Genomic DNA, 27,514 nt, shown 5'->3' on the forward strand with positions numbered 1-27,514 from the left:
GATGAAATGCTCAGCTGGGGCCAAATGCAGCTGCCCACCTCAGCCCCTCAGTTCTCCTGCTGACACCAAGAGCTGTGCTCCAGCTGAGGGAAAAGCTGCCTGGATACCAAAGGAGATTTTGCAAGCAGGCTCAGGGCAAGTGGAGACCAGCCAATATGTACATGAGGCCAGCCCCAGACTCCCAGTAGGAAGGAAGATGATGATGGTCCTTGCTGCTTAAATTTTGGTGAAAGCCTTAATCCTCCACTAAACTCACCTCCAGGGAGTCCACAGCTGGCATTTCTGCTCTACAGCTCCTGGAGCTGGGTCAAAGAGTCTGGTTTTGGGAGCAGGTAGAGGGATGCCCCTCACTTCAGTATCTGCAGGAAGGAGCACACTTGGACCAGGGACAATTAAAAGATACCTGCCCCCCACCTCTGAAAGCCAAAATGTCTCCTTTACATGGGATGCTCGAGCTTCAGGATCTCTCTCAGTTGCCTTCTCATTTTTAGGGACTCTGATGACTCTTAGATGTCTTCTCTGGCTAGGGCTGAAATAAGAGGAACAGGAGAGCTATGAAACATGCTGCAAATATTCTTGATTCTGATCAGAAACAGTACATTGAAGGTCATTCACTGGAGACTGTGTCCTTGTGAGCATAATTTCAACATCACAGTGAACTTGGCAAGGACAATCTGAAGTCCAAAAGGGTGAACTTTTGAGCTTTAACCAGTGGCTACAAGATTCTCTTTGCAGTTATGTTTGTGTTTTCCCTACACAATCTCAGACAGGTAGAAAAAACAAATTATTACAGCTATTTTGCAGACAAAGAACTAAACCTACGGGTAACTAAATGCCTTGCCTTTGGTTAATTGAGCCATTTGTGGCATTAGAGAAAACTGTACAGAGTTCTTGATGTTGCCCAAGTCACTAAGCCATCTCTCCTCTAATCAAACCTGTCAAAGTCCTAACAAATATCTGCATAGGCATGTAATTTTAAATTTTTTTTTTACTCTTCTCATATTTTATAGAGAAATTCCAGGTAGAACATAGGCAGAAGTTGCCTGAATTCAACTCTCCTGGCATAAATTCCCCTGATGGCAGTCTGATTTTAACTCCCATCTGTACTGTCGCGCCCCTACCCACAGGCATGAGTCACACTGAGCAATAAATAACAGCTAAATCCTTCTTCTGCCTCAACAGGTGATGCTGAGGATTTTCTCTCTGCGTACACATGGGGTATAGTGCTACAGCCTGATGATGTATTGTGGCTATTAATTTGGGGAGATGAAGCTTTTTCATCATTAATATCCAACCTGAATGCAGGAATTTATTTTTGTTTGGGAAGCACATGCAGAACCTTCTCACTGCCATGAAATGCTGAATGTAACAGGGGTTTTTTGGTTTGTTTTTCTTCTTTTTACTGGCTCAAGGCAGCATTAGTTTCTGAGACTGATACTGTTATGCCTTTTTCTCTCCCTACCTTTCTGGCCTTCACCATCCCCTGCCTTGTCCTGCCTCCTTTCCTATATCTCCTGGTCTGCTTTCTCTCATTCTTTGGCTCCTGCAGTATCTTGTCCTTGTTTCAGTTTTTTCCTCCTTTCCTTCTCTATTGCACAGAGGCACAAACATCATTTCAGAAGACTGTGAGACAGCAAATGCCCCATGGCACAGCTGAAAGCCTCATGACTTTGGGTTGTCATAATACTGGCCAAGCTTAAGGCTCTGTGTAAATCAGCTCCTCTTGCCAAGACCTGTCCTAAAGGCTCCTGCAGGAACAAGAAAGGAATGAGAGGCTTAGGAAAAACCACTGCCAGGCAATCCAATTTTCCAAAATGTTAGGAGGCCCATTACACATGCTCAAATTATCAGTTCTCTTCTGCAAGTGAAAAAAATACTGCTGGGTGTTCTTTTGAGTCAAAATCTTTCATGAGTATAAAAACATAAGTATAAATGTGGAGTTGCTATGTGTAAGGTTGCTGGTAAGTCAATGCCAACATATTTCAGGCCCTATGGCAATTTTTATGACTTTCTTCAAGATGCTGATTTCAAAAGCAGGTTCTTCAAAGATCTGAGAATCTGAGATATTCAAGGTGCAGCTCAGACAGGCTTTGCAAATTGTCTCCTTACAGAAGAAGACATCCCTTTGTGGGTATGTTTTGTTTGTGCTGCAGTGGTACATGTGAGGCACAGAGTGAATCTGATAGCTAGATAATCAAATCTGTTGAATGATCATGGCTGCTGCAAGGTTCAGATCTCCTCAGTAGTGGCTCATATTTAAAAAAAAAAAAAAAAAGGTTAAACTAATCAAAATGGCTTGAACATGAATGGAGCAAAAGCAATCGCTCCAGTATTTTCCCTGCCACTTAACCTTGAAAGGAGTTTCTTTAAAGTTGCTTCTGCTTGCACTTCCTTGCTCCACATGCAAGGTGCATAATGAACAGTACATTTGCAATTTTGAAAGCCCTTGAGGCCACAGTACAATTGTTTTGGAGGTCTTATGCAGAAAAGAAAGAGGCTGGGTTTGGTTTGATAACCACCTTTTTTATCTGATCTCATAATAACTGAGCCCTTTCAGCCTTGATCATTGGGCAGCCCCGAAGGGAAACACAGGGATCAAACCTATTAAAGGGCATGATGGAAGCATAAGGTTGGCTGTGTCTGTGACAGGCTACAGGGGATTTCTGGCAACAGGAGAGAATTCTGGCATGGCCACTGCATTTGTACACTTCACTGGGGCTGGTGAGCAGCTGTCTGAGAAACTAATGCCTGGGCATCCTGGGCTGGGAGAGAGCTGTTCCTGATGGCAGGAGTGGTTTCCAGCCTGTGGAAATGTCTCTGCTAGAGCTCTTTCTCAACACACTCCAATGCCTCAGAAAACAGCAGATAACAACCCTGCAAAGGCTGCTGTGAGGTGCAATCAATTATTTTGTCTCCAGGGGCGGGGAGGTTGGTTGGTTCCCCAGCAATGGGAAGGTGATCATGGGCAACAACTGATGGGTTTTTATGAGAACCTGAAACACCAAAGTCACCTCCCGTCTGAGACTGGGGATGAGAGGCACCCTGGCCACAGCAGAGTGGGAGCACTGGGCAAAGGGTCACTTTATGGCACAACACTCTGAAGATCTGCATGGATCCAAAGGAAAGGGGGAGTGAGGCAGAAAGGAGGAATGGACAAGAGCATGGAGTGCTGGGGGCAAACAGACACAGGAAACCTCAGGGCTGCTCTGTTAGGTAGAGGCAGGAAAAAGAAGGAAAGGGATATTTAATAAGGATACTTGCTCAAATAAAATCCCTCCTGAAAGAAAGGAGTACTTAGAAATCACTCAGGGTTTTTCTGCTTTCATGCCTCTGTCACTGGAGCAAATCTATTCATCACAGCCATGTAATAATGAATTAGTTAATTAAGCAGCTCATTATTTAATAACTCAGGTTGCAAGTGTGATGAAATAAAAATCCCCTTTGTAGCCAGAGGCACATCTTTGCCAATAAGCTAAGCAGTTTATAGTTAATCAGGGATGTTTGCTGTCTGACACAGGCAGAATCTGCTGAATTGCAAGCAGTTTGCTTCCAAGGTTATTGCTTACAGTCCTCTCTGGGAGCTTGTCAGGGACTCCAAGCCCAGTCAGGTTAAACCTAATAAGCTGTCCAAGGGCAAACACATGTAGAAATGCTCAAATTCATGAAAGGGCACCAGGGCACTATTGTTTCTGAATAAACATCCAATTTGCTATTGGTTTACTCTGCCAGGTGTAATGCTGATAGAGAGAATGGTTCATTAATAAGCAGTAAAACCTCAAAGATTCTAGCTCATTATGATATTTAAATAGACAAGGAAATAGAAACATGTGCTGTTTGTTTGGCTCTGATATTGCTCTCTCAGGTGATTTGGGGGAAGCTCCTTTATTTGCATCTACACTGGGACTTGGTGTCCAGGTTGGGGTTTGTGCTTCAGCTCCACATGAAGGAAAATGTTTGTGGGGCAGCAAAGCTCTCCTTTATCTTGGTCATCATGTGGAGGATAGCTGGGTTTGAAGATGAGAATAAATCTTTACCTTGCTTGTCCACAGGGTCCCTGGAACATGGGGGACAGCACACAGCATTTCCATTTCCATGCTCAGACACTGTTTTTTAGTCTCTGTCTGCCTCAAGTCATGATGTGCAAAACAAACCTGAGAATTTTTCCCAGCCTTTGATGGGACTTGGGAGCACTGTAGGCCACTTAGGTGCTGTGGTAATGGGAGAGGAGGAGCAGAGGAGATAGATATCTAGAAGAAGTTTAGAGACCATGAGTAATTTCTCAGCTAAAAAATCGTTAAACTCAGTAAAATGGCCAAATTCCACCTCAGGCATATGCATTTCTAAGTTTTCTTTGAGTAAATTATCATTTTTACAAGACTCTGGCACATAAAAGGAGGCACTCCTCTCCCACCAGCCCTCCTGCTGTGATTCTCCTCCATCCTCCATGGTTTTGTTCTTTTCCCCTTCACCACCTCCCTTCTGACTAAGCTCTCGGCTGTGACTTCTCCCTCGTTTGCTCCTTGAAGTGAGTCTGCTCATTATTTATTAGCTCCCATACTCTTACACCATCTGTCTCAACTCATTATCCGTATTCAGCTTGTCAAATTGACCTTTTATGGCCTTTCTCTGGAATCCTAATGCGTAGTCTGTCCCTCCTTATATAGATATGTGTTGCTAAGCCATTGCTTTCCAACTCCTACTGTTACACACTTCTCTCTGTATCTATCTCATGAACACCCAACTTGCTAGTCTGTGCCCCTAACTTCAGAAAAGCTGTTTATTCTGCTTGACTGATGCTTGTTCCTTGTTTCATCTGCTGCATGTTTGCTGTGCCAGCTTGCTGTAGCATATACTGTCTTAGGTATGACCTTTAAAGCATCTACACCAACACAGTATCAGACTTTAGGGTATAATCTCCTTCTAACAGTCTGGGGGACTTTCTGTCCCTTAGTTCATAACATAACATAGTGGATTACAAGCTGAATTCAGACCACAGCCACTTTGCTGTGAGTCACCACCACCACCACCACACAAGGCAATGGCATTTTAGTGTGCAATGTGCTGGAAACCAGAAATCTCCCCCAGTGGGATGGATGAGAATGAAAAAATGTAAAGGCATTGGAGCAGTGCAGCCAGATTCTTACTCAGCATAAATCAGGTCAGTTCAATCAAACTACTGAACTATTTGTGTTCATACCCCATCCCTCTCTGCTTCCAAATCCAAGGGCTACTCTAAATGCTTCAGCTTCAAAGATAATAGTTTCTCCTCACAGAACATTGTGTAATGCAGGACTGTAGGATCAAATAATGCAATAAGTATTTTCTCCTGCTGGAACAAACATACACAGTGTGCACCTGCGCAGGAATGGGTAAAACCCACCACAGATCAATAGAGATTATCCAGAAACTGTAGGAGAACTTCAATAAACTCTGTAGCAGAGAATTTTGAACTAAAATGCTTTCTCTAAATAATTAATCAGGGCTGCTGGTAACACACTAAATACTCCAGCTCTGGTTTCCCTGCATTTCTTGTCTGGTATACCAGGACGGCATCTGCACCAATCTTTTCCAACCTACAGTGTGGGAGCAGTGAATAAATGAGTCCTGTCCCACAGAGCCTTGCAGTCTCTTTGAGCAAATTAATGTTTTTTACACAGAGGACTTTTACCCTACCTGTCCTACCTGTGCTGTAAGGGGAGCAATCAGCAGGTGCCATCTGTACTACTGAAAGTCAGTTCTTTGAACCAGATGATTTCAAGTCAATGACTTTCAAATATTTTGCTCTTCTTTACAGAATCTGTGGCACAGATAGCTTGCTTAACAATCTCCGTGGAGAGTTTTTGAACCTGTGTTACATATCTATCAAAAAAAATTCTTAATAATAAAAAAAGCTTCAAGAGAAACTAGTTTTCTCCTTAGTTTTCACTTAATACAGTGCTCTCCTCTGAAGCTACAACAAAAGACACCTATTTTTCCACAGTTCAAAGCAAATTCTTTTAAAAGGTAGGCTCTGCTACAGACTTTGATTTTTAAATTTCTTGCTACCAAGACCCAGTTAACCTCCTGTGCTTGCAGCCACAGTTGATTGTTGTAGCCATTAACACAAAATTTTACACCTGAAAAACATATATTGATATGCCCTTCCATTAGTTTTGTTGTCTTTGATGGCAAAGCAGCTCCTTTTTAATTCCATCTACCATGTCATTGAGTAAGAATATTAAACTCATATACCCTCCTTGATTATGTCTAAACCCATATACCTTCCTTGATTATCTTGTCCCTCTGGAACAAGAGCAGAAAAGAGACCTCAGGATTTATACTGGATCTGATATTGTTCCTGTTGTAATGGGTTTTCACCCTGGGTCTTTGATACAGTCCTCCTCCAAGAATGCTTGATGACCATGGTTTCTTTTGGACATTAATTGCAGACAAATTTTACTTCCAATCTTGTGAGAGGAATCAGAATGGAATATTTTTCCTAGTGATACATATAGTGCTCCTTTACCTGTCCAGAATCCCATAGAACCTTGCATTCCAAGGGCTGATCTGTATTTTGAAAAAAAAAGCAACCAGGTCCTCAGCTGATTAAATCCCCATGATTCACTGGCCAGTGTTCAGATCTGAGAAGATCCTCCTGGAAATTCCCCAGGGACACACTGCTGTTCACCACCATTGATTGGGGTATTTGATGGAAAGGCAAAGGAAGGAAAATGACAGCTCAAGACCTGCAAGAGATATGATCTATTTTGGTACAATCATCCCCTAAATTAATGTTCAGTCACTGGTGTGGTTTGGGTTGGGTTGTTTTGAGTGATGTCTGCCACAGCCAGCTTCTTCCAAAAGTGTTTCAGAGTCCTGTGCTCTGAGACTTTTCTCCTTTTATTTTGTCAGTGAAAGAGAAATGCCAAAAGTCAAGCAAGAATTAATAAGGCTTAGGGCTGATCTCTAACAGAGATGGCACCAGATGCATTTATAATCCTTGGCTATGAAGGCAAGAGCTACTGTTATTACACTTTTTTTTCCAGTTTGTGGATCAGTAATATGTCAGGGCTTCCATCTTTCCCTGGCATTTCCCCCTTTTTTCTGAGCATAGTTTGCACCATTAATCCCTGTTCTTGCTCCTTGACTTCCAATTTCACTTGGTTTCTACCTTTTTGCACTCAAACCCCCTCATTTCCTTTTTCTACCTTCTCTCACATATAAATTCTCTTCAGATCCTGCTGCTTTTCCCTCTGCAGGATCCTTGCCAAGAACCCAGCCTTGCCATCTGTCCAGGAGAATGATGGTATTGCTCAGCTCTCTTCTGGATGTTGAATTGTGTGGCTGTAGCAGCAATTTTAATGTTAGCAAAAAAAAAAAAAGGAAAAAAAAAAAACAACAACAACAACAAAAAAAAATGAGCAAAAAGCCCCCCCAAAAAACCCAAAACAAAAAAAAAAAAAACCCAAAAAAAAAAACCCGAAAAAACCCCCAACACTAATCAGAACCCTGTAGAAGAAAAACATTTTTCTGCCTCACAGAGGTCAGATACTTTTAGTCATATGCATATAAATAGCAGGATTACTTTTCCTATATCATATTTCTCTATATTGTCTTCTTAAAGGTGCACCTGAGATCATTTTACATCCATGAGAGCATAATCAGAGCTCCTGTTACAATTTTTGTTGGTAAAAACCTGCTGTTTTTCCAAATCTGAATTATTTAGGGGAAAAAAATCAGTTTCTATGAATGTTTCTAATAAAAAATGGATCAAGCAGTTGACAGGATGGCATTTCTTTAATGAAATATTTTTTTCAGTTTGAAACAAATCTCCATGCACCTTTTTTTTTTTTTATTTTATGCCAACAGAAAGAGCAACTTTCTACAGTATAAGATGAAGAGTTTATAATGCACCTGATCTGAAAGCATTTTTGTTGTGAATTATGGGGGTGCAGTCTAATTATTATTATTATTATTATTATTATTATTATTATTATTATTATTACTGGTTGGAAATAGGAAAATTTTCAAAGTTATCCTAAGGTAAAGTAGCATTTTTCTTAGTTTAAAAAAAAAAAAACAAACAAACAAACAAAAAAAAACCAACACTAGACTGCAAGACTTCATTGAAAACATGACAAAGACCTGGGAGCACTTTTCCTGACAGCTCCTCAGCTGTGCAGCTGGGAGCACAGAGACCTCTTTCCCCCAGATTCTGGTGTATTTAAGGTTTGAGGTTTTGGGGACACAAATTGCCCATATATGAATATATTCATATATTCATATAACCACAGCTGTGAGGGATCTGCAATTCCCAGCAGGAAAGCTGTGCTGTCCTGATGTGGGGCCTGGGGGGACACAGAGGTGCCAAGAGGCCAAGGGACAGAGCCCAGGATGCTCAGCCTGCAGCACTTCACCCAGCAGCTCAGTGATCACTCATTGCTACAGTGCTCAGCCTGCCTGATAATATTGGTGTCACTGCTGGATTTCAGCATCCTGAAATCCAGGATGCTGCTCCCCTGGGAGCTGTGATTTGTTAGGCACCTCAAAAATCTGTCCCTTCATGTGTACAAGCAGATCCATTAATTGCATCCTGACTTAGAATCTGAGACTGGAACTTCACAGAAACCTATCTACATAATCATCTTCTCCTCTCAGTGAGGAAAATTCCTTCTCAGGAGTTTTTGACAGTCAGCTTTGTGACTGCAGAATGTCCTTATGGTCACTGTAGGATCTGGGCACCTTCCCATTGCTGTCAGCAGAAAGCAGCTCTGGGGGTGAGGATGTTCTGCAGGAGGAGTCATCCTTCAGGCAGAATATTAAACTGCTCTGCCATCTGTTTTACAGGGATTATTCTGGTGAATGCTAAAAATCCCTTGAAAGCATTTTTATGGTGTCCCTGTCATGCTCCTTCTCCTCAGTCTTCGAGTAACCTCTCCCTCCTGCTGTTGATTTTGAGTGTTCTCCCTTCCTGAGCATGCAGGAAGGCTCTGGGTGGCAGCTCCCAGCCTTGGCTCCCTCTCTCCGTGCTGGATCCACACCATGGATGTGAATTATGCATTTATGTGTCTGCACCCACAGCTCATGCTCCCACAAAGCAACATCCTCACTCTCTTTGCTTTTCCAGAAACTCCATCATCCCCCAAGGTGCAATATTCCATAAGAAAACCCTTATTTTATCTACCCTGTTCACTAATTTGACATGATTTCTGTCCTCTGATAGAGCTCAGCTCTCTGACAAGCCCTGGGCTCTCTTCATTTAGTACCAGGTACAAGAAAATCGCCCTTCTCTGCATCCCCTCCAAGCTCTGCTGCCCTTCAGCCCTCAGTTTATCACCTCAGCATGCCAGACTTACCTATAGGCCCCCTCAGAGAGGCAAATGCAGGTGTTGATCTGCTTTTTTTAAACATCCCTTCTCCTAGAGTAGATGCTGTTTCTATTATGAGGATATCCAAGACTTTAGGTTCCTATTTTAAGTTGCAGAGCTCAAATGACTGAATTCCTGGCTAAGTATGCAACATCTGAGCTAACTAAAGAGCTGAAGAGTACAAGAAATCTGCGAGGTGCATATAAAGAAATGAGGATAGGATCTGAATTCTGATGTATTCCAGGTTTCTGTGTCCAACACAGTTTAATGGGCTGTTCTGGGGAGACCCAGAACGAAGCTTTCCTGCCTCTGCCTTCCTGCCCCTGCAGACTCTGCCTTATGGAGCCTGACATTTGTTGTGCTCAGAAAGGGAACTGGCATTTTAAAAGGGCCAAGGGCTGTAATTAGAATCATTTAGATTGGAAAAGAACTGTAAGATCATTAAGTCCAACCATTGACCCAGCAGTACCAAGCCCACCACTAAAGCATGTCCCCAAGTGCCACATCTACATGTTTGCTAAATACCTCCAGGGGTGGTGACTCCACCACTGCCCTGAGCAGAGAGTGTTCCAATGCTTGACAACCCTTTTGATGATGCAATTTTACTAATATCCTGTCTGAAACTTCCCTGGCACAACTTGAGGCCGTTTCCTGTTGTGCTGTTATCTGAGAGAAGAGACTGACACCCACCCTGCTACAATAGGCTTGGTGAGATGTGTATATTTGTCTCAAGCCTCATGCATCACTGTGAAGGGTAATTATAGCAACCCAAGCCTCCCATCTTTGTGACACATCATGATTTCACATCTAAATGCTAAATGGGGCTGTTAATGAGTGAGTGCAGCTCAGCTTGAGTGAAAGGGTGTTAAAGAATCAGGTCTGGAGTGAATCAGCCTATGCATATGTGGCAAAGAAAGAAAACAAGTGGTGTGAAATATAGAAAGTGTAGCATTCTGAAGTTATAGCCTGCTTCTCTGCACTGCTTCTTCTCCTAAGGTGATCCCAGAAAATATCCATCCTCCAAAGTGAATGGGAATCCAGTCACTATTGTTTGCCATGACCTTTTCTCTGAATTACTTGTTCTTCCCCATACAGGTGACTCTCACTGGTCTGTGAGACTCATCAGCTCATGTCATTATTTCTTAGGCTGCCCAAGATGTGATTCCATCTGGTAAATGCCAGACTTTGTGTGTCAGTGAAAGAGCACGGATGCTTCAATAGGTCTTTTCTAAGTTTGTGATCTTTGGTCCTGTTGTGGGAGGCTAAGAGCCCAGCTTTAAGCCTCAGCAGCTTTTAAATAGAGAACAAAAAGATTTCCAGCACTTGATCTTTAAGAACATACTTTTACCTTTTGAAAAGAGAGGTAAAGTCTGTGGAGACTCAGAGTCTGATCAGTTCTGCTATTGATCATTAGTGTTATTGTTACTTTGTTTCCTAAAACAAGTTTTCAATTCAGTTCTGTGGCAACCAGAAAGGGACAAACACAGTGAGGTCACTGCGCTTCCTGTTCCAATATTTGAGGTTGCTTAGAAGCATGACCTGCCAGCAGATGATTCTTAAAGACTTCCAAAGCAAGGCCTAATGTTCTTTTGCACATATTGTTCTTTTGTTTTTTCTCTTTAAATAAAAGGCTCCTTCCCCTGCTTTTCAAAATAAAATATGTCTCTGTGGAACTACATTTTACCGCCTTGGAGAACACGATGTTCAGTCATGACACAAATCTTTGTTTAATCAAGAAAGTTACTTCAGGACTGGGAGAGAGTTCTAAGTCTCAAAAGTAATTTTGGACTTTTTTTAACCATTAAAGGTAAAACTCCAGCATTGAAACAAGAGCTGTAGAACTCACTTAAGTGTTTCTCATGTCTGTCAGATGTATTAACTCCCCTGCACATTAACAGCTCTGGTACCTATGCAAATAATTATCTTTACCCCTCCCTGCACTGTAGACTCCTGATCATTATAACCTGATCAGAATGCATTTGGTATTTTTAAATTTTTTTTCTATTCCTGTATTGATCACTCTTCTTGAGCCCTGGAAGAATGCCATGTTGCCTTTTTCACTTGATGCAAAATGTGCGGTGTGATTCAGCATAAAGAAAAGGAAGAGGAAACATGTTGAATGTAGTGACAAACAGCAGAGGAAAGGAAAAGGTTCTGGCAGGTTCTGCAGAGGCTTTGTTGTAATTATGGGCCACAAATATACAGGTAGATAAACAGAAGGGCAGAGGAAGCTTTTATGAAGTTCCTTGGAGCAGTTCCATGAACAGCACAGGCAAGTCATGGCCATTAATCCATGCAGAAAAGTCAGGCCTCTGCTCCTTCCTAACCTTGAGCATTTGGGCTGCCAGAAAATCAGAGCATTTGCAGCAGGAGTGATGCCCCTCTGAGCATTTTATTATAGAGTGCTACTGAATTTGTCCTCTGAAGTACTTTTAGCTGCATATAGCACTGTTATTTACAGTGCCTGCGTTTGCGTGCGCTTCTATAGGTCAACTGACTGTGTAGGTAACAACACCCACACATCCTCAGGCTTGTGCCTCCCCATGTCAATCCATACCTCATTTACACTTTATTTAGGCAAGTAGCTCAAAGCTTAAAGCAAAGTCCACGTTCTGTGCGTGCCTACGCTGTGCTGGCTGCTCTGGTGTGACTCCACTCCCTTTCCCATGTGCTTCTCCTTCCAAGCTCTGTGTCTACAGCTGTGTGAGGCAGGGGAACACTGCAGAGCCAGCTGGCTGGAAACCGCCTAGAAAATAATGGAAATCAGGTGTCCAGAAGGAGTATGTGTTTAGATGTGTCTTGACTTCCCTTGGTTTTCCCTGTAGACAGCAGTGATTCTGTATTAGCTTTGCTTTTTGCTCTCTGTGAAAATCATCCCCTGTTGATGTTTAGATATAGGGAGATCAGAGCTTGGTGTGACTTTTGGTGACTTGGCAGACTCTGTATGCCAGTTGTGCATCTGGGATACAGATGGAGAGACACTAGGGAAAAGAAGAAGCCAGTAAATAAAATTTATGTGGGGATCTGGATGAAAAAGAAAACCGAGATCATATTTTGTCTCATTGTGACGCTAGGCAGTCGTAGGGACCAGGGATAAGTGTACTCTGAGGAGATAGATGGAAACATTTTTAGCAACCTGAGAGCTCTGTTCCAGCAAACCAGCCCAGTGCTGTTCTGCTCTCTGTGGAAAGCAGGACCACATATGGGAAGCAGGACTTCCAGGAATGACAGAAATTGGGACCACATGGTACTGCACATTCTACTTTGGGTTCCCACTGAACTTGGTACATTTTAATGCTCTGTTTTTTTCTGAGGCTTTGGGTTTTGATGATGCAAAAACATTCCTCTGTTGCCATTGCCATATTTTTTCAAAGGAAAAGCAAGTATTCAAAATGTTGGGCATTAAACTCAGTGCATGTGTGCTTGCAAGCTTACTGCTGTCTTATTGCTATTGTTTCCCCTTTCTCAGGACATGACCTTCAGCACCACAATGAATCAGGAAAAACCTGTCAAGTCCTCCTAGCTCCCCGGCTGTGCAATTTGCTGTTCCCTCGCTGTTCCCCAGACAGCAGCTTTTCTCACCCAAAGCACAGAAGCCAGCAAGTCACAAATGACAGCTGAAAAGTGAAGCATTACCAAAAGCTGCGTGAGACTCTGTCAAAGAGAACCTTTCTATATAATTCTCCTTCTGAGCCTGGGAAGCTGCGCATCCCATCACTTCCAAAGAACGGAGAGAAGATATGTTCAAGTAACCGACACCACAAATTGCACAAACCCATACCCATTTTAGAATATCTACACCGTGACCTACAGCATTTAGAACTCTGCGTTCAGAATGGATGATGGATACAGAAACACAAACCAGGTCTCAGATGACTACAGGTACCAGGATGGCAACTACGACACACCCAACGATGGCTACTACCGGGGCGGGGAGGAGCCCGCGCAGGACGAGGATGCCCAGAGCGATGTTACAGAAGGCCACGATGAGGATGATGAGGTCTATGAGGGGGAGTACCAAGGGATCCCACACCCAGATGACATTAAAGAGAAGCAGAAGAAGCGAGCCCCTGCCATGGATGATGAGTACAGAGACCGTGCTGACCTTATGGCCGAGAGGATGGAGGATGAGGAGCAACTTGCCCACCAGTATGAGAACATCATTGAGGAGTGTGGCCACGGACGCTTCCAGTGGACTCTCTTCTTTGTTTTAGGGTTGGCACTGATGGCAGATGGGGTGGAGGTGTTTGTGGTTGGATTTGTTCTTCCCAGTGCTGAGAAGGATATGTGCTTGTCCAGTTCCAACAAAGGGATGCTGGGTAAGTGCCACTGGCAAACAGCTCTTCTAATGCAACGAGAAGCAGCTGGGACACCTTTTTCTAGTCACCAGCTGATTTAAGATCTTCTGATGACTTTATTCTTGTGTTGTGTGTCATGCATAGTCATGCCTGGGTAGATCTGACTCGGGAGGGGTTCACATGCTGGTGAGCAGCATAATTGTACCAGAATGCGCTGTGGCCCCACTGCCAGTCTGGTCAGTGTGGGCTGGATCTGGGCAAGGCAGCTCAAAGTCTGCAGGTCCACAGGGCAAAACTCCAAGCAGTGTTCAAGGATAAGTGAAAAGTTAAAGGTGAAACTAGTGACTCAAAATTCAAAGCTGTTAGAAAATACAGGTTTCCCTTTTCTTCAGCCCAGAATCCCAACAGGCAAATCAACTGTGCAGTCAGTTCCTTCTGCCTGCTAACTTTTCAGTATGCTCATATGTCCAGGATCAGATGTAGTCAATAGACGTTTCTTTTTAGGTCTGTGGAATGCAATTAAAGTGCAGCATGAAGATTGAAGCTGAGGCTACTGGCAACATCCCTTTTGCATCACTACTGACATCTCCCTGAGGTCAAAACACAAGGCTTAGTTATTTATTGGGAGAGAGACTGGTTGGAAAGGTTTGGATGAACAATTTTTTCCCTTGAACAATAGGCAAGCCAAATTCCATCAGCCAAAAGAGCAAAGCCCCCCAGACCTCCAAGAATCAGGATCCAGCACAGTCTGTAGTGAGAGCCAGCCACACAAAAGGACAGAGCATCTGGAAGGGAAATAAAATAGCTCTTGGAATAACTGCTTGAGGAGGGAGACAGTGTGTCTTGATGGACATGTACTGGGATTGCAGGGCATCATCAGGGACTCTAGGTCATACATGCTGGCCCAGAAGCTGTGTCTGATGCAAGGGAATACAGATTTCAGACTAGACCCCAGCTATTGACTTCATTCTATTGACATTATTTTCATATGACAAAGGCAATAGATAATTATCCCTATAGAAACCTCTCCTCTTGGTGTACTGAGGTCATACTCACTTTTCTGTTTCTCCCTTTTTTCTTTGAACTTGAGGATTGGGATATTTCTTTCTATAGTTATCCAGGTTTGTACTGACTTTCATGCCATAAAGAATTTAGAAACTTTTTTTGCTTCACAAATCCATTAAAATTTCTAGCTTGAAATATCTTCAGTCAGATATCTAAAAGCAAACCTCTCACAATTAGATCCTGATTTCAAAGGGACTTTGGAATTCACCAGCTCCCTGTGGGACACAAGGCTTGGTGTCTTTTTAGTGATGAGACCTTTTTTGAAAAGCAGGTCATTTATTTTGGTGACTCTGTGAAAGATGAGATTTTCTGAAACTCTGACCCCATAAATATCTAGCTCTGTATAGCTCAAGCTCTGGCAGGCTCCTGAATGAGAAAACTTCAAATGTCACAAGGAGAACTATCTTTGAAGTATTTCTGGCCCAACCACAGGTAAAAATGAACACGAAATCTCCCCAGAGAGCGTGTTCTGCTTTTTCCAGCTCAGTATTTGCAAGGCTGAAAGTTCAGGGTGTTCTGATAAGCTCTGAATAAGCAAGGAGACATTTGGGTCCATACCCAATCCCAGCTCCTGTGCGCTAACAGAGCTAATCTGGGACTGCTAATGAGGGGAAGAGAACTCTTCTTGCTGCCTTTCCTGCCCACTTTCAAACACAGCTTGTTGAGAACCTGATTTTGCAGAACAATTTCTCCTGTCCTTAGCTTGTTTGTTTGGGGGATCAGCTGTCAATCTGCTTGTATTCAAACTATTCATGACTTTATTATGAGAGGAAAAAACATTTTTTTTCTTAAAACAATAAAAGCTGGTTCGTCTTAGTTTGGGGCAGGGAGGAGAGTGGGTGGTTATGGTAACACGCAGTTTTTATTGACTGGTGGTCTACATGGGGCAGGTCTCTGATTCAGTCCATCTTATTTGTTAAATTCCCTGGACTGCTGGACGTTTCTCTGCTGCTGGATCTGAGATTTGAGGGATGGCTTTGAGAAAATGAATTAAGCATGGCTTGGAAAGCCTTACATTGCCCAGTAGTGCTCTGATGTGAGTAATGAGTACAGAGTACACAAGGCATCAAGAAGAGAATGTGATGAACCTGGGGTCGGTAGGGGGCTGCTGGAGGGCATAGGAAGGGAACAGTGCAGATCTGTGGGTGTGGAGAGGGGAAGGAGAACATTCTGCCAAATTTCTTAATAATAAAATGAAGGGTGGCAGCAGCAGGGAAGACGGTGTTGGAGGTTTGACAAGCAGCAGGGCAGTGCAGGGACATGAGGTGCCTCATACTGCCCCTGCAAGAAGGTTTAATCTCATTTCTCAGCAGCTGGGGCATAAGGATATATGAGCTGGGGTATAGCAGCTTCTCAAGGGGAAGGCTGAGGAAGTGCTATTGGTGGAGACAAGAACAAAATCATGAAAATCTTTCTTAGGATCTATTCAGCTCCCATCCACCTGCAGCTAGGGAAAAAATGTATCTCCCACAAAGCTCAGTGTCCAAGACAAGCTCATGTCCCTCTGGGAATCCATTCCCTTAATGGTCTATGGCACATTGATCAGGGTTCAATTACACTTGGAGATGGATTTGGTGGCAATCAAAGAGCCTTCACCTCAATTTCTAATGTGCAGAGACAGTCTTGCACAAGAGTGCCTGCACAGGATGAACAGAGGGGTGATCAGAGCAGGCACAGCTTCCCCTCAAGTTATCACACGGTTTTAGGGAAGCAGGGATATTATCCACACATAAGCTACTGTCCCTTGCTTTATCCCCATGTGCCAATAAACATCTGCAGATAAGCTCGTGTTTATTCCCAAGGAACTGATTATCTCCCCAGTTTTTGCTAAGAAAACAGAACCAGGTTTTCCCAGGAGCAGTTAAGGTCACTTCCAGGCAGCTGCTAACATTTAAACACACAAGGTCTCAGCCATAACAAGAGAGGCCAGGAGGGAAAAACAAGGAAATAAGTCAGGTGAGTAATCAAACTCCAGCAGAAATAGGAAGGGACAAATAAGAGCGATAAAGCAGATGCCTCCTAAAGATCAATTTAGTGAAGTTCAGCTTCTGTTAAAAGAACATTTTGCATTAAACACTCTGCATATTGCATATTTTTTCTCCCTTGGAAAGCAGTCATGGGAAAATATCAAGCAAACTATGGCCAAATTATGCAAAAATTGCAAATAAACAGATGCCCACAGTGTTTCATGAAATGTGTGAAATGGATATGACACATCTTAGAAAACGTTTACATTTCATTCTGAAAATAAACATCTCACCATCAGATGCAAATTAACAGCTATTTTAGCCCTAAATATCCCGAGTGGGACAAAGAACGTATTTGGAGTTTTTCAGTTATGAGAAATGCTATTTTAAAGATGATTTCAGGGGTATTACAAAAATAAAATACAACCCCCCCCCAAAAAAAAGAATCAACAGTAAATATATTTAAGCAGTTTGATTTAATCAACTTTTAATACAAGATGTTAAGAATAAGTTTGGTAACATGAATCAGCATTATTTTTACATATTCATTTGAGAGATCAGCTTTGCTGAGCTTTCAGCAGCAGTAGTCAAAATAATAATTCAATTCTTAAATTGATTGAAACAGAATATTCCCTCTCAGTAGGATACAGCCTATTGAAAACATTTTTTTAATATGCTAAGGATAATGAAAAGAGTAATAAAATTTGTATTTTTATATTTGTTGAAAGGCACACAGTATCATTATTTGGAGAAATATCTTATAAAGATATATTTTTACATGCTATAAATCACTTCTTAGAGGACTAAGTAACATGTTTGCAAGCAGAGAGCAGGAAGTACACAAGTATAAAAGATAATGACATAGTAATATTATAAACTTCTTCACATCCTGCATATAAAAACTCAAGGCACAATTAAAGCATCAGCCCTCCCAGATCCCAGAGCTGCAGTTGTGTTATCATCATTTCACAGTTCACTAAACTGAGACAAGGAAATTTTTAAGGGCTTTGCCCTTAACTACGAAACAGCTACACCAAGGTGGAGAATAAAATTGCTTTTTCTGGCTTCCTTATCCTTTTTATGATTTATTAATAATTTTTTTAAGGAGAATATCATATAACAGATGCTTAACCTCACAATGCCAGATAAAAAAAATAAACCTAGTAAAAAAGATCCTATATGTAATTATGCTTTTACGTAGCAACTCAAGCTTGGCTGTGTGAGTCAGGTTAAATAGAATGTGTGCAACATGCCTCCTTTTAGTTGTGTGGAGAGGATGTTTTATTATCAGCTGAGATAAAATCTGGTCGCAGCTTCTCATTGACCCGAATTCACCTGATATGACAGTAAATCCTAATCCCCTCTGCAGAGCTCAATGGCTTTTCTCTACTTCATTTTTTTTCCCTCTGGCTGAGCACAGACAAGCCCAGCCATGGCTCCCTTGCTCTGCTGTGGTTATTTGCTGCCTCTTTTGCTCCTCCATGGAGCCCCAACTCCGCAGCCACTACACCCTGATGAGACCTGCCCACGTGCCGGAGCTCACCCTGGGTCAGAGGTGGCTCCATGTGGTGGAAAAGTCTCTCCCCCAACCCGTGCTTCCAAGAAAGACTCAGTAGTCTTCTGTTGTCCAGTCTCAAGGTAGTTTATTGCAAGTTATCGAAAAGATTTTCTTCTGGGGCTGGTGTGGTTTGCACAGCAGCTCAGGCAGAGGCACACACACACCCTGACATCCTCTCTGTCCCCTGTCTTCTTCTTCTCTCCCCGCCCAGGGCTGGTGTTATCTTTTCTATGGTACATTACGTGTTACATGTTTATAGTTTTTCCCCAGTGCCTATTACCTATATTAAATGATGCCTTTCTACTCTATCAATCTGTGAGTGCCAACATCACCAAGAACATGGAGGTAAGGAAGAAGAAAGAGGGAGGACAGGGCAGGCCCAAATCCTTCCATCTTAAAACCTCTGACCCCCATGTACAAAACTAAACCCCCCCTGTACAGCACAAAAAATTTCTTCCCTCTACTTTGTGACTACTTCTACTATAATATCTAAACTTTTGTGACTTCTTGTTGTTCCTGCAAGGTTGGTAAATCATTCCATGGCTCAAACTCAAAATCACAGCTGTTTCCAGCTGCTTGCCAGGGTCTCAAATGCTTCTGACCTGGGCCCGGAACATCCAAAAATGTCTGAGGGACATTTTGAGTTCCGACACCCATGCAGGCACGGATTCCTGGCTGCTAATTTGCTCTCAGTTAGAAATGCCCAGCCCAAGATCATCACCTTGAGCAGCAGGGACAAAAGAAAGGTGTTTTTATTATTTGAGAACACCCCACATTTTGTGTAGATCTGATATGGGGATGAATGGTTGTGGCCCCATCTGTAAACACTGTGGGAATTTCATCTGATGCATTCCAGCTTGAGGACCTTTTTATTTGGACAGAAAAGAACTCCCAAATTGTCCAGACCCAACTCACAAAGTTTTCTTTGTGTCCATAAGGTACATCCCTAACAGATTCTATACCAGTAACAGTATTTTAATTTTGTTTTTATTACAATTTGAACTACAAGATATATAAGGTCCTAATAATTTTCTGCTGTCCAAATGCTTTTCCTCTTCAAGAGCATATTTTTTTTTTACTGGTAGTGGCCTGGGATTGGAAGGCAGGTGGGAGCTTTCCCATTCCTGTGGTTACTGACTCCACACAAACCAGAGACACCCCTGGGCCCAGGCAGCTTCCTTGCCTCCCTGACAGCCCTAAGGACTCTGGGACTAATTCTTCTCTGTGAGCTATTTGGCTCAAATTGCTCAAATTTTATCTTTATTCCACAAGTCTTTGTCCTGTCCTTAAAGGGATTCTTTTTAGATGTGCCTCTTTTTAAGGACTTTAATCCCATTAACTAACAGCAAGAAAAATTCATGCTTGTAATGCAGATTTAGGTAAACCTTGAATTTTTTTTTTTTTCTGAAGCCCTTAGAAGTCTACTTTTAACTCTATTGAAGTAGTAAAAATACAGTTTAGCACACCAAGAGCTATATACTGTATCTGCAGTATATTCCTTTCCTTATTCCTAGAACTTCAGCATTTAACTTCTAATTCATGTCTAATACAGAGCACATAACTTCAGTAAAAGCTAATAAATTTCTTAGTGTGAAAATGCTAAATATGTTACCCCTTTTCTAGTGGGAATAGGCCCAGTTAGTGGTCACATATTTTCCTTATAATTTCAGCAATGGATGAGTCATAACCCAAAATTTATTCATAGAATTCCAGCTCTTTGGTTTTCCAGCACTTTTATGAGAGGCTGTTGCAGACTTTCCCACAGGCATTCATTATACTCCAGGACTTGTGGAGTATAGTATATATATATATTAGCTTGCAAATAATGGCTTATTCAGAGTTGCCCTTAACATTTCATCTGAGCACCTTATGTGTCAATTGGGAAGGTGATCCCTCCTAGCACAGTCTAAGTCTGTGTGGTTTGAAGCCAAGTTTAGAAGTTAAGATTCTGGTGCAGACCATTGTTATTTTGTACTGTAGAATATCTGATTGATAGAACTACCCCAGCAAAACAAATATAATTTTGTGATCACTTTTCTTGGTCCAACTCTCCTTAAAATTTTAGTTTCCTTGACATGTGATGGATCTTTTCCAGAGTAGCAGCCATCACTGTGTTCTCTAGAAAATTGTCTCCCTGCAAAAAGGCTGAGGATCTGTTCCACTCCTCCCTGGGTCCCTGCCACCTTGTCAATCCAGGATGCAGCAATTCTGCTAAGCAGACGTTGTTCTGCACCCTGGGTCCCAAGATCCATCAGCTGACAGTGTTCTATAGCAGCTACCCCAAAATTTTAATTACATTGGCCAGAACAGGCAGTCTTCACCAAAAAAAGAGCTCTCCATGATAAGAAAACGTTCTATTGATTTTGTTTCAGCTCTGAGACAAAACCATCCATAACCAGGATCCTTCCCTCAAAACCTGGCTAAGTAGACAGTCTCTGATTGTCCCTTTCCTTTCCCACAGATTTTTATTGTTTTAAATTTCTGGGGGACAATGCATCAATTGATTGATCAGATACAATAACTAATTAAAGGAACATCCTCTAGATGAGTTTGTGACATTAACAGCTCTGCTGTGATTTGTCTGCTCACTGTGTGATGGATGCTGTGTTGCAAAGATCCAATGTTCCCTTCTATCCCAAGTTTGGGCTCCTTAGTCAGAATCTGCAGGGGTTTGCTTACAAAAGCAGCTCCACTTGAGCTTCAAGTTTCAAGTACTACCACATCCCCACTCTTCTGGCCAGACAGCAGGCTGGCCCTCACCAGTTACTGCAGTAAACACCAGCTAGAAGACAGTAACAATCTCCTCCACCTCCTCCTGACCAGGGACATTTTCTGTTACTAAGAGGATTTGGGTGAACATCTGCCATCCAGGGATTTTTTCCAGGGGAAAAAAAAAAAAATTAGGCAGATCATTTTTTCTTCCTCACCAGGGTCTGGCAGTGCTGGCAGGGCTCACTGTCAGATGGGTGGCTGTGATGCACCAGTGAGTAGATGCAGGGCTCATCATCACTTCCTTCTGCTGCCATCAGAGTTGCTCCATTAAATGTGGCTCAGGAGCCAGGGTAAAAGCATTAAGCCATCCAGCACTGCATTAAGATCCTTCCTTCAGGAAGTTTTTGACTGAAGCTGTTTTTGCTTTGGAACACCCTTGTAATTTGGCTCACCCTTCAGTGAACAAGCTGGAGGCCAAAGTTAATAGAGATCCCAGACTCTGAGATGTGTCTGTATCTTCTCTTGAGATCAGTACCTGAAACCTTTACACACCTTCAGGTCTCCTCACCAGGACAGCTTGGATCAGGAGGGTAGGGCAGGGAGTGCAAGGATTGGTTGCACAGGGCCATGTGCTCATGGTGGAGGTACAATTGGCCAAATCCAGCTCCACAGTTCTGGTACAAAGGCTTTCAATAGACAAGAACAGATTTTTTTGCCTTTGACACACAAATCCTGCCTGTCAGACATGGTGTGGATTGAAAAGAATCACTCACAGATAGGTGACCCCACCGTGGAGTAGAGAAATATAAGAAATCCAAACTTTTCCACATTTGATCCATGTGACACAAGCGTCCTTCAAATGCTGCAATGGATTTCTGCTGCATAGCTTTTAATTTAGTGATGCATTTTAAATCAAGTGCAAGCATTTGCAATCAAAAGGAAGAAAGGATCAGCTGCCAGATAACTCTGCATTAGCCCTTAGCTGGCTTTGCTGGATGGCACAGAACTACCTTCAGCCAGCAGACTGATTGTTTTGTTTAAACATTAATAAATTACAAAAACATTCATTGCCACCTTGTTTTTCAAGAACCTTTGAGCTTTGTGAATTAGTGTTGTTTACACTGGTACCTGCATAAAGCAAAAGGCAATAAAATCTGTGGCCCTTCTGCAGCAGTGGAAGTAGAAGAGCAAAGGACAACTGCCATGTTCTCCAGGACAGTGGCAAGCAAAAACTCATCAGGGTATGGGGAGATTACCCAGGGTGGAAACTCATTTTCTCCTGTTCAGTCTGGCACTAAATTAGTCATTGACACTGTCTTTGAGGATCCTATAGCAGACAACACAGTGAAGTCAGGTTGAAAAGAAGAATCCCTCTTTCTTAACAATGTTAGAGAGATAACTCCATAGAGCAACCTGTCCAGACAGGCTTTGGATGCTCCCTTCTGAAATTTTCACATGAAGACTGCACTCTTGAGTGAGCTGTCCTTTAGTTAGACACCAGATCTTGGCTCAGTAAGGAAGGAAGTAGCTGAGCTACACGAGGTGAGTCTGGGTAACAGACTGATCCTTTCAGATACAGCTGGGAAAAGCAGAGAGTGAAAGAGAGGAAACACTGCAAAGAGATTTAGCTGTGCTTCATCAGTCTCTCTGCTCTCACAGCTTTCTGAGCATAAACAGCAGCCTGGCAGAGCCTCTCCCTACACATCCTCCATCCCACTGCACTCAGGGGGGTCAGAGGAGTTAAGACATCAGACTTCTGTTGTATTGTTGGTGGCACATAGCTGGGACACGTGCATCCTAAGCTGCTTATGCCTGGCCATTGCTTACGTGCAGGGGATATGTGAGCAGCGAGGTTGGGAAGGAGAGATGTGGGTCTGGTCAAATGAGGGTATGTCCATATTGCCTGAAGTGATGCAAGCTCTCAGGCACGAGATGGGAAAATTACTGTCCTGACAATGGGCAGAGTTTCTGGCATCTGAGATTTGGGGTGGCTAGGAGTATCTCTACTTTATTGCACAGTATGCCAGGACAGCATCAGCTGCCACAGGGCACTCTCAGATCTGCTTCTGCTGTGTACTATTTCCACCCTGTTAACCACCTGACTGTCTTCTCTCACTTCCAGGCTTGATAGTCTACTTAGGAATGATGGTGGGGGCTGTCTTGCTGGGTGGCCTTGCTGACAAACTGGGAAGAAAGCAATGTCTCATCATATCACTTGCAATCAACGCTGCCTTCGCGTTCCTCTCCTCCTTCGTCCAGGGATACGGATTCTTCCTCTTCTGCCGCCTTATCTCAGGCCTCGGGTGGGTACCTGGGTACCTCCTCTGCCCCCTGGCCTGGAGGAGCCCCAGCCCAGCTGGGCAGTGTGGGTGTGTGGGGTGGGGCAAGGAAAGGTGCTCAGAATGGCACCCAGCCAGGATGGCATCGCGGGGACGTGTGGCTGTTTTACCTCACTCTTGACCCTTAGAGCTGTAATGGTGGGAAAATTTGGTCATTGATGTTCTTCTAGTACTGCCCAAATTGTGCAGAAATGTGGGTGAGACTGAAAAATGCCCACCTCCAAGGCCTCCAGTGAGACCCTCAGCAGTTCCCACTGGCTGCCTGTCCTGTATTTTGCCTCCCTAAAATGATTGATCATGAAATAACAAGAGAAGATGCTTAAAGTGAAGAGCAGGGTATTACTCTGGGTTTGTACAAACTACAGAAAATTCAGCTTTTAGAGCATGAGAAGGATCTTGCTCATCTTTGATGTCTAAGACCAATGCAGCCAAAGAGAGATTTGCATTTTTCCTTCAAGTGTCACTTCTGAGCAGCCCATCTGTGAGTGTGACCTTCCCTCATTAAACATGCAATCCTACCCACAAAGACATTGAAGCAGACTCTCATTTTTCTCATGTGCTGTTTTTTCTCCTCAGTATTGGGGGCACCCTCCCCATCGTGTTTGCCTATTTCTCTGAATTCCTGTCTCGTGAGAAGAGGGGGGAACACCTGAGCTGGCTTTGCATGTTCTGGATGATCGGTGGCATTTATGCTTCAGCAATGGCTTGGAGCATCATCCCACACTATGGTAATTTGTGTTTTTGAATTTCTACACCACCACCACCTTCCCTTGCACGCTACTACACCACCCCAAACCCTTGCACAGGTAGTGACAGTTCTTACACATCCCAGCATAAATATCACTGAAAATAATAGATACATGAAGTGCTCACAGAAGGTCTCATAAACTGGCTGCAAGATTGACTGATGGATACTAAGGCTGCAAATAGGACTGGATGGGGCTGCTTTCCATCTAGAGCCTCAAATACATCCCTTGAATTACACTGCTGGAGCCTGAGCTCTTAACCTAAATGTCAGTTCATGCGGGGAAAATATTGACTGAGGTTATATTGCAAAAATCGATCCAGTTATCAAAAATAAGCAAATTTAATCAGGGAATTACTGGATGCTGTGAATTATAGCAGTGAGGACAGCACATGTGCCTTAGCTAAGTGTCCACACTGTCAGGGCTGTGTACCTGGTGACACATCTACCCAGCATGTGATGGGCTGAAGTCACATCTGACTTCATCTAAATGGATGCAAGAGTGGAATGGGTTCCCTGCCTTCAACTGGAAGTGGGAATGAAAAAGTAGATGGCTGTAAACTGAAATTTACTTGTGCTCTTAGAAGTAAAATCTGCATGTCACATGGAACTCCTTTTGTATATAACCTAGGAAAACACCAGAAGCAAGTATCTACTGGAAAAGATTAATTCCCCCAGTATTCAGTGACACCAGCTGTTTGCAAAATCCTGTTTGAGGAAAGTAGGACAGTTCACAAAACTCACAAAGGAAACCACTAACATTTACCTATCCATCATTTCATTTTTAGCACATTTAAAGCACATTCAGTATAAAGAAATATTCATGTTTTTGATTGACATGACAGACACTGTTGGAAGAAATAGGCAAACTTACTGCAGTGGTTTCAAGTAGAAATAATTCTGTTACTTGCAACAACATTTGCTTTTAAAAACCCTTAGATATTTACATTAAAATTATTTTGCAGATATCTTTTTAATATTGTGGTTTTGTAGCTTCTTTTTTGATTTCTAGTGTTCCACCTACTCTTTTGGAACTTCATGAAATCATTAGAACACCATGACTGGCTCAGATGAGACCTCTGCAAAACCCATTTCTTGATGATTTCCTTATATGTGAACAAAATTTTTTATAGAAAAAAATTATTTAAACACTCCTTATGAGATTTGAGCCTAGAGAGAGTGAATGGAGCAATGTAAGAGAATGAGGTTGTACTTTCCATGTCTTAGCAGGGGAATACCTAACTTGGTCAAACACCAGGAAAAAAGCAGAAGAAGGGGTATCACAAATGCAGGATTAGGATTTTGATGATTTTAGGTTTGAACCCCAGCTCAGGTTTTGTAGGTCTGGAAAAAAATTAACTTTCTTTTCTTGCTCACTTCCATGAAATGTAAAATATAGATGTGATATAGGAGATGGAAAGAAGCCATCTCTACTGTGCCCCTAAGATCAGAGATTTAATGAGAAGTGATCAATTATGGCCCTTATTCCTGCACCATTTTCCAGCCTTACTTGCCTACAGCTGCTCTGAGCAGTTCCTATCACTAGGTGATTGCTAAACTCAAAGATAAAAGAAGTTTTTTAAAAGGCAGAGCCTGCCATGCTCCTGTTTCTCTAATGAACATGAACCTGCTGCTATATACTGAGCATTCTACCGAGCCTCCAAGAGCCACCAGTACTGAGAACAGCAAACTTTCAACCTGTCCTCGTGTCATACAGAGCTGCAAAGTTCTGAGCTGCACGAGCTGAGAAAAACTCAGAGTTCCTGGTCAGTATTTTTACGTGTTGGCTCTTGCTGTTTCCAGGCTGGGGGTTCAGTATGGGAACCAAGTACCACTTCCACAGCTGGAGAGTCTTTGTACTCGTGTGTGCTCTGCCCTGTATCGCCTCCCTGGTGGCACTGAAATTCATGCCTGAAAGCCCACGGTTTTTGCTGGAGGTAAGATGATTCATCTCTGATGTCTGCAGAGGATGGCAGGTCCCTAACGTGTCACTGTCTGTCTTTCTTTGTCCCATCAAACACAGAGCACAAGCTCGGCAGCAAAGCCACTCCTATGTGTCTACATCAGCTGCACAGACTGCTTGAACCCCAAAGATTGCAGGCTGTGGGGTCAGTCACTGATGATTAGTGTGTCACTGCCAGATGGGGTACAGAAGGAAGGTAGTGAGAGATGGAAATTTTTTATGTCCAACAAAGGCACTTTGAAAACATCTCACAGAGTTTGGGCATGGAACTACTGAATCCTGGTGGTTAGAGCAAAGGGTAAAATATATTTCACTGAGTAAAATACTTAAACCTCCGAAATCTTAAGCAAGTATTCTGTATCTCCACTTCACAGATGGGAAATGTAGCAATACATAGTTCAAGCCTGCAAGTCTTTAAGAGAGTTGGGATCAGAGTCCAGTTCTCCTCATCCATCTCCTCTTCTTTCATGTGTTTTTAAAGCTCTATTCCTAACCCCTTTTCTGCCTCAGGCAGTTTTAGAACAATTCCTTTCTCCAGCACAGAGATGTTGCACCCTGTGAATACCAACCATGCTTTCAGCTCCTTGGGTTTCATATAGCCCAGGCTGCCTGTGTGCTTCTCTGCTATGCTGGACCTCTAGGATTGCTTTCTCTCTGTGCTTTGATAAATTACAGAACTGGGAGCTTGAGCACTTGCTTTTCTTCTCTTTGGTGTTTTCAGATTGGTAAACATGATGAAGCTTGGATGATCCTCAAGCAAGTTCACGACACCAACATGCGGGCCAAGGGCGAGCCAGAGAGGGTGTTCACGGTGAGTTGAGCAAAGCCATTGGCTAAGAAGAGCTGGACATACCCTCCTTAGTGCAGCACAGCACGACTTTATTTCTCCTTAGGACTCTTTCAATGTAATCTCTCCCCCAGCAACCAGAAAAAGGACTGTGAGAAATATGTTGTGTGTTTAAACTTAGATGCCAGTCTGTTTTTCCAAGAATTAGTCAAGTCTGTCAATTGCAGTGAGTACTCATCATTCCTGGTGTTACTCTACATCCTTTAGATCAGTGATTTCTCAATTATGCACGCTTAATTGGCTTGCTCTAAGAGACTAAAACAAAATAAGAGACATATTAGCCGTGTGGGAGACCTGAGTCACTCCTTTCTCCATTCTGGCTTCTAATCAAAGTCTAATTAAACTTCACATACTTTCTAATGAGCTTTCCAAACTCCACCTGCCTCATATCCAGTCTTTAATCTCTCCAAGGGAAAGTGGGATGAGTGGCTCTTACTCATTGGTCTGGTGCTTGTTGTGAAAAAGGTCACACCAGCAGAGTCATTAACAGTGAAATCAGAGGAAAGGCTTATTCTGGGGTTAGCTGCAAATTACTATAATTCAGTGTTACAATCCTGGTGAGCCAGCCAGGGAAGAACTCTTGATTTATTCTTTTTAAGATGAGAGCACACATGCTTTTAAAGGATGGAAAAAAAGGAAATACAATTGTGTGTGAAACATGTATTTTTGATCA

At 42.7% G+C, this 27,514-nt stretch overlaps 1 protein-coding gene across 2 annotated transcripts in view; it reads left to right on the top strand.

The window, feature by feature from the left end:
* Positions 1-27,514, top strand: part of SV2B (synaptic vesicle glycoprotein 2B) — a 64,977-nt gene that overhangs the window by 21,671 nt on the left and 15,792 nt on the right. For both annotated transcript variants that reach the window (XM_021530335.4, XM_021530334.4), the window contains exons 2-6: positions 12,817-13,666; positions 23,070-23,250; positions 23,863-24,014; positions 25,835-25,968; positions 26,716-26,805. In XM_021530335.4, the coding sequence (XP_021386010.1) occupies positions 13,183-13,666; positions 23,070-23,250; positions 23,863-24,014; positions 25,835-25,968; positions 26,716-26,805 (1,041 nt within the window). In that variant the 5' untranslated portion in view covers positions 12,817-13,182. The remainder of the gene's footprint in view (positions 1-12,816; positions 13,667-23,069; positions 23,251-23,862; positions 24,015-25,834; positions 25,969-26,715; positions 26,806-27,514) is intronic.

The sequence above is a fragment of the Lonchura striata genome, chromosome 10 (genome assembly GCF_050655825.1).
Source record: "Lonchura striata isolate lonStrDom1 chromosome 10, ASM5065582v1, whole genome shotgun sequence".
Lineage (NCBI taxonomy): Eukaryota > Metazoa > Chordata > Aves > Passeriformes > Estrildidae > Lonchura > Lonchura striata.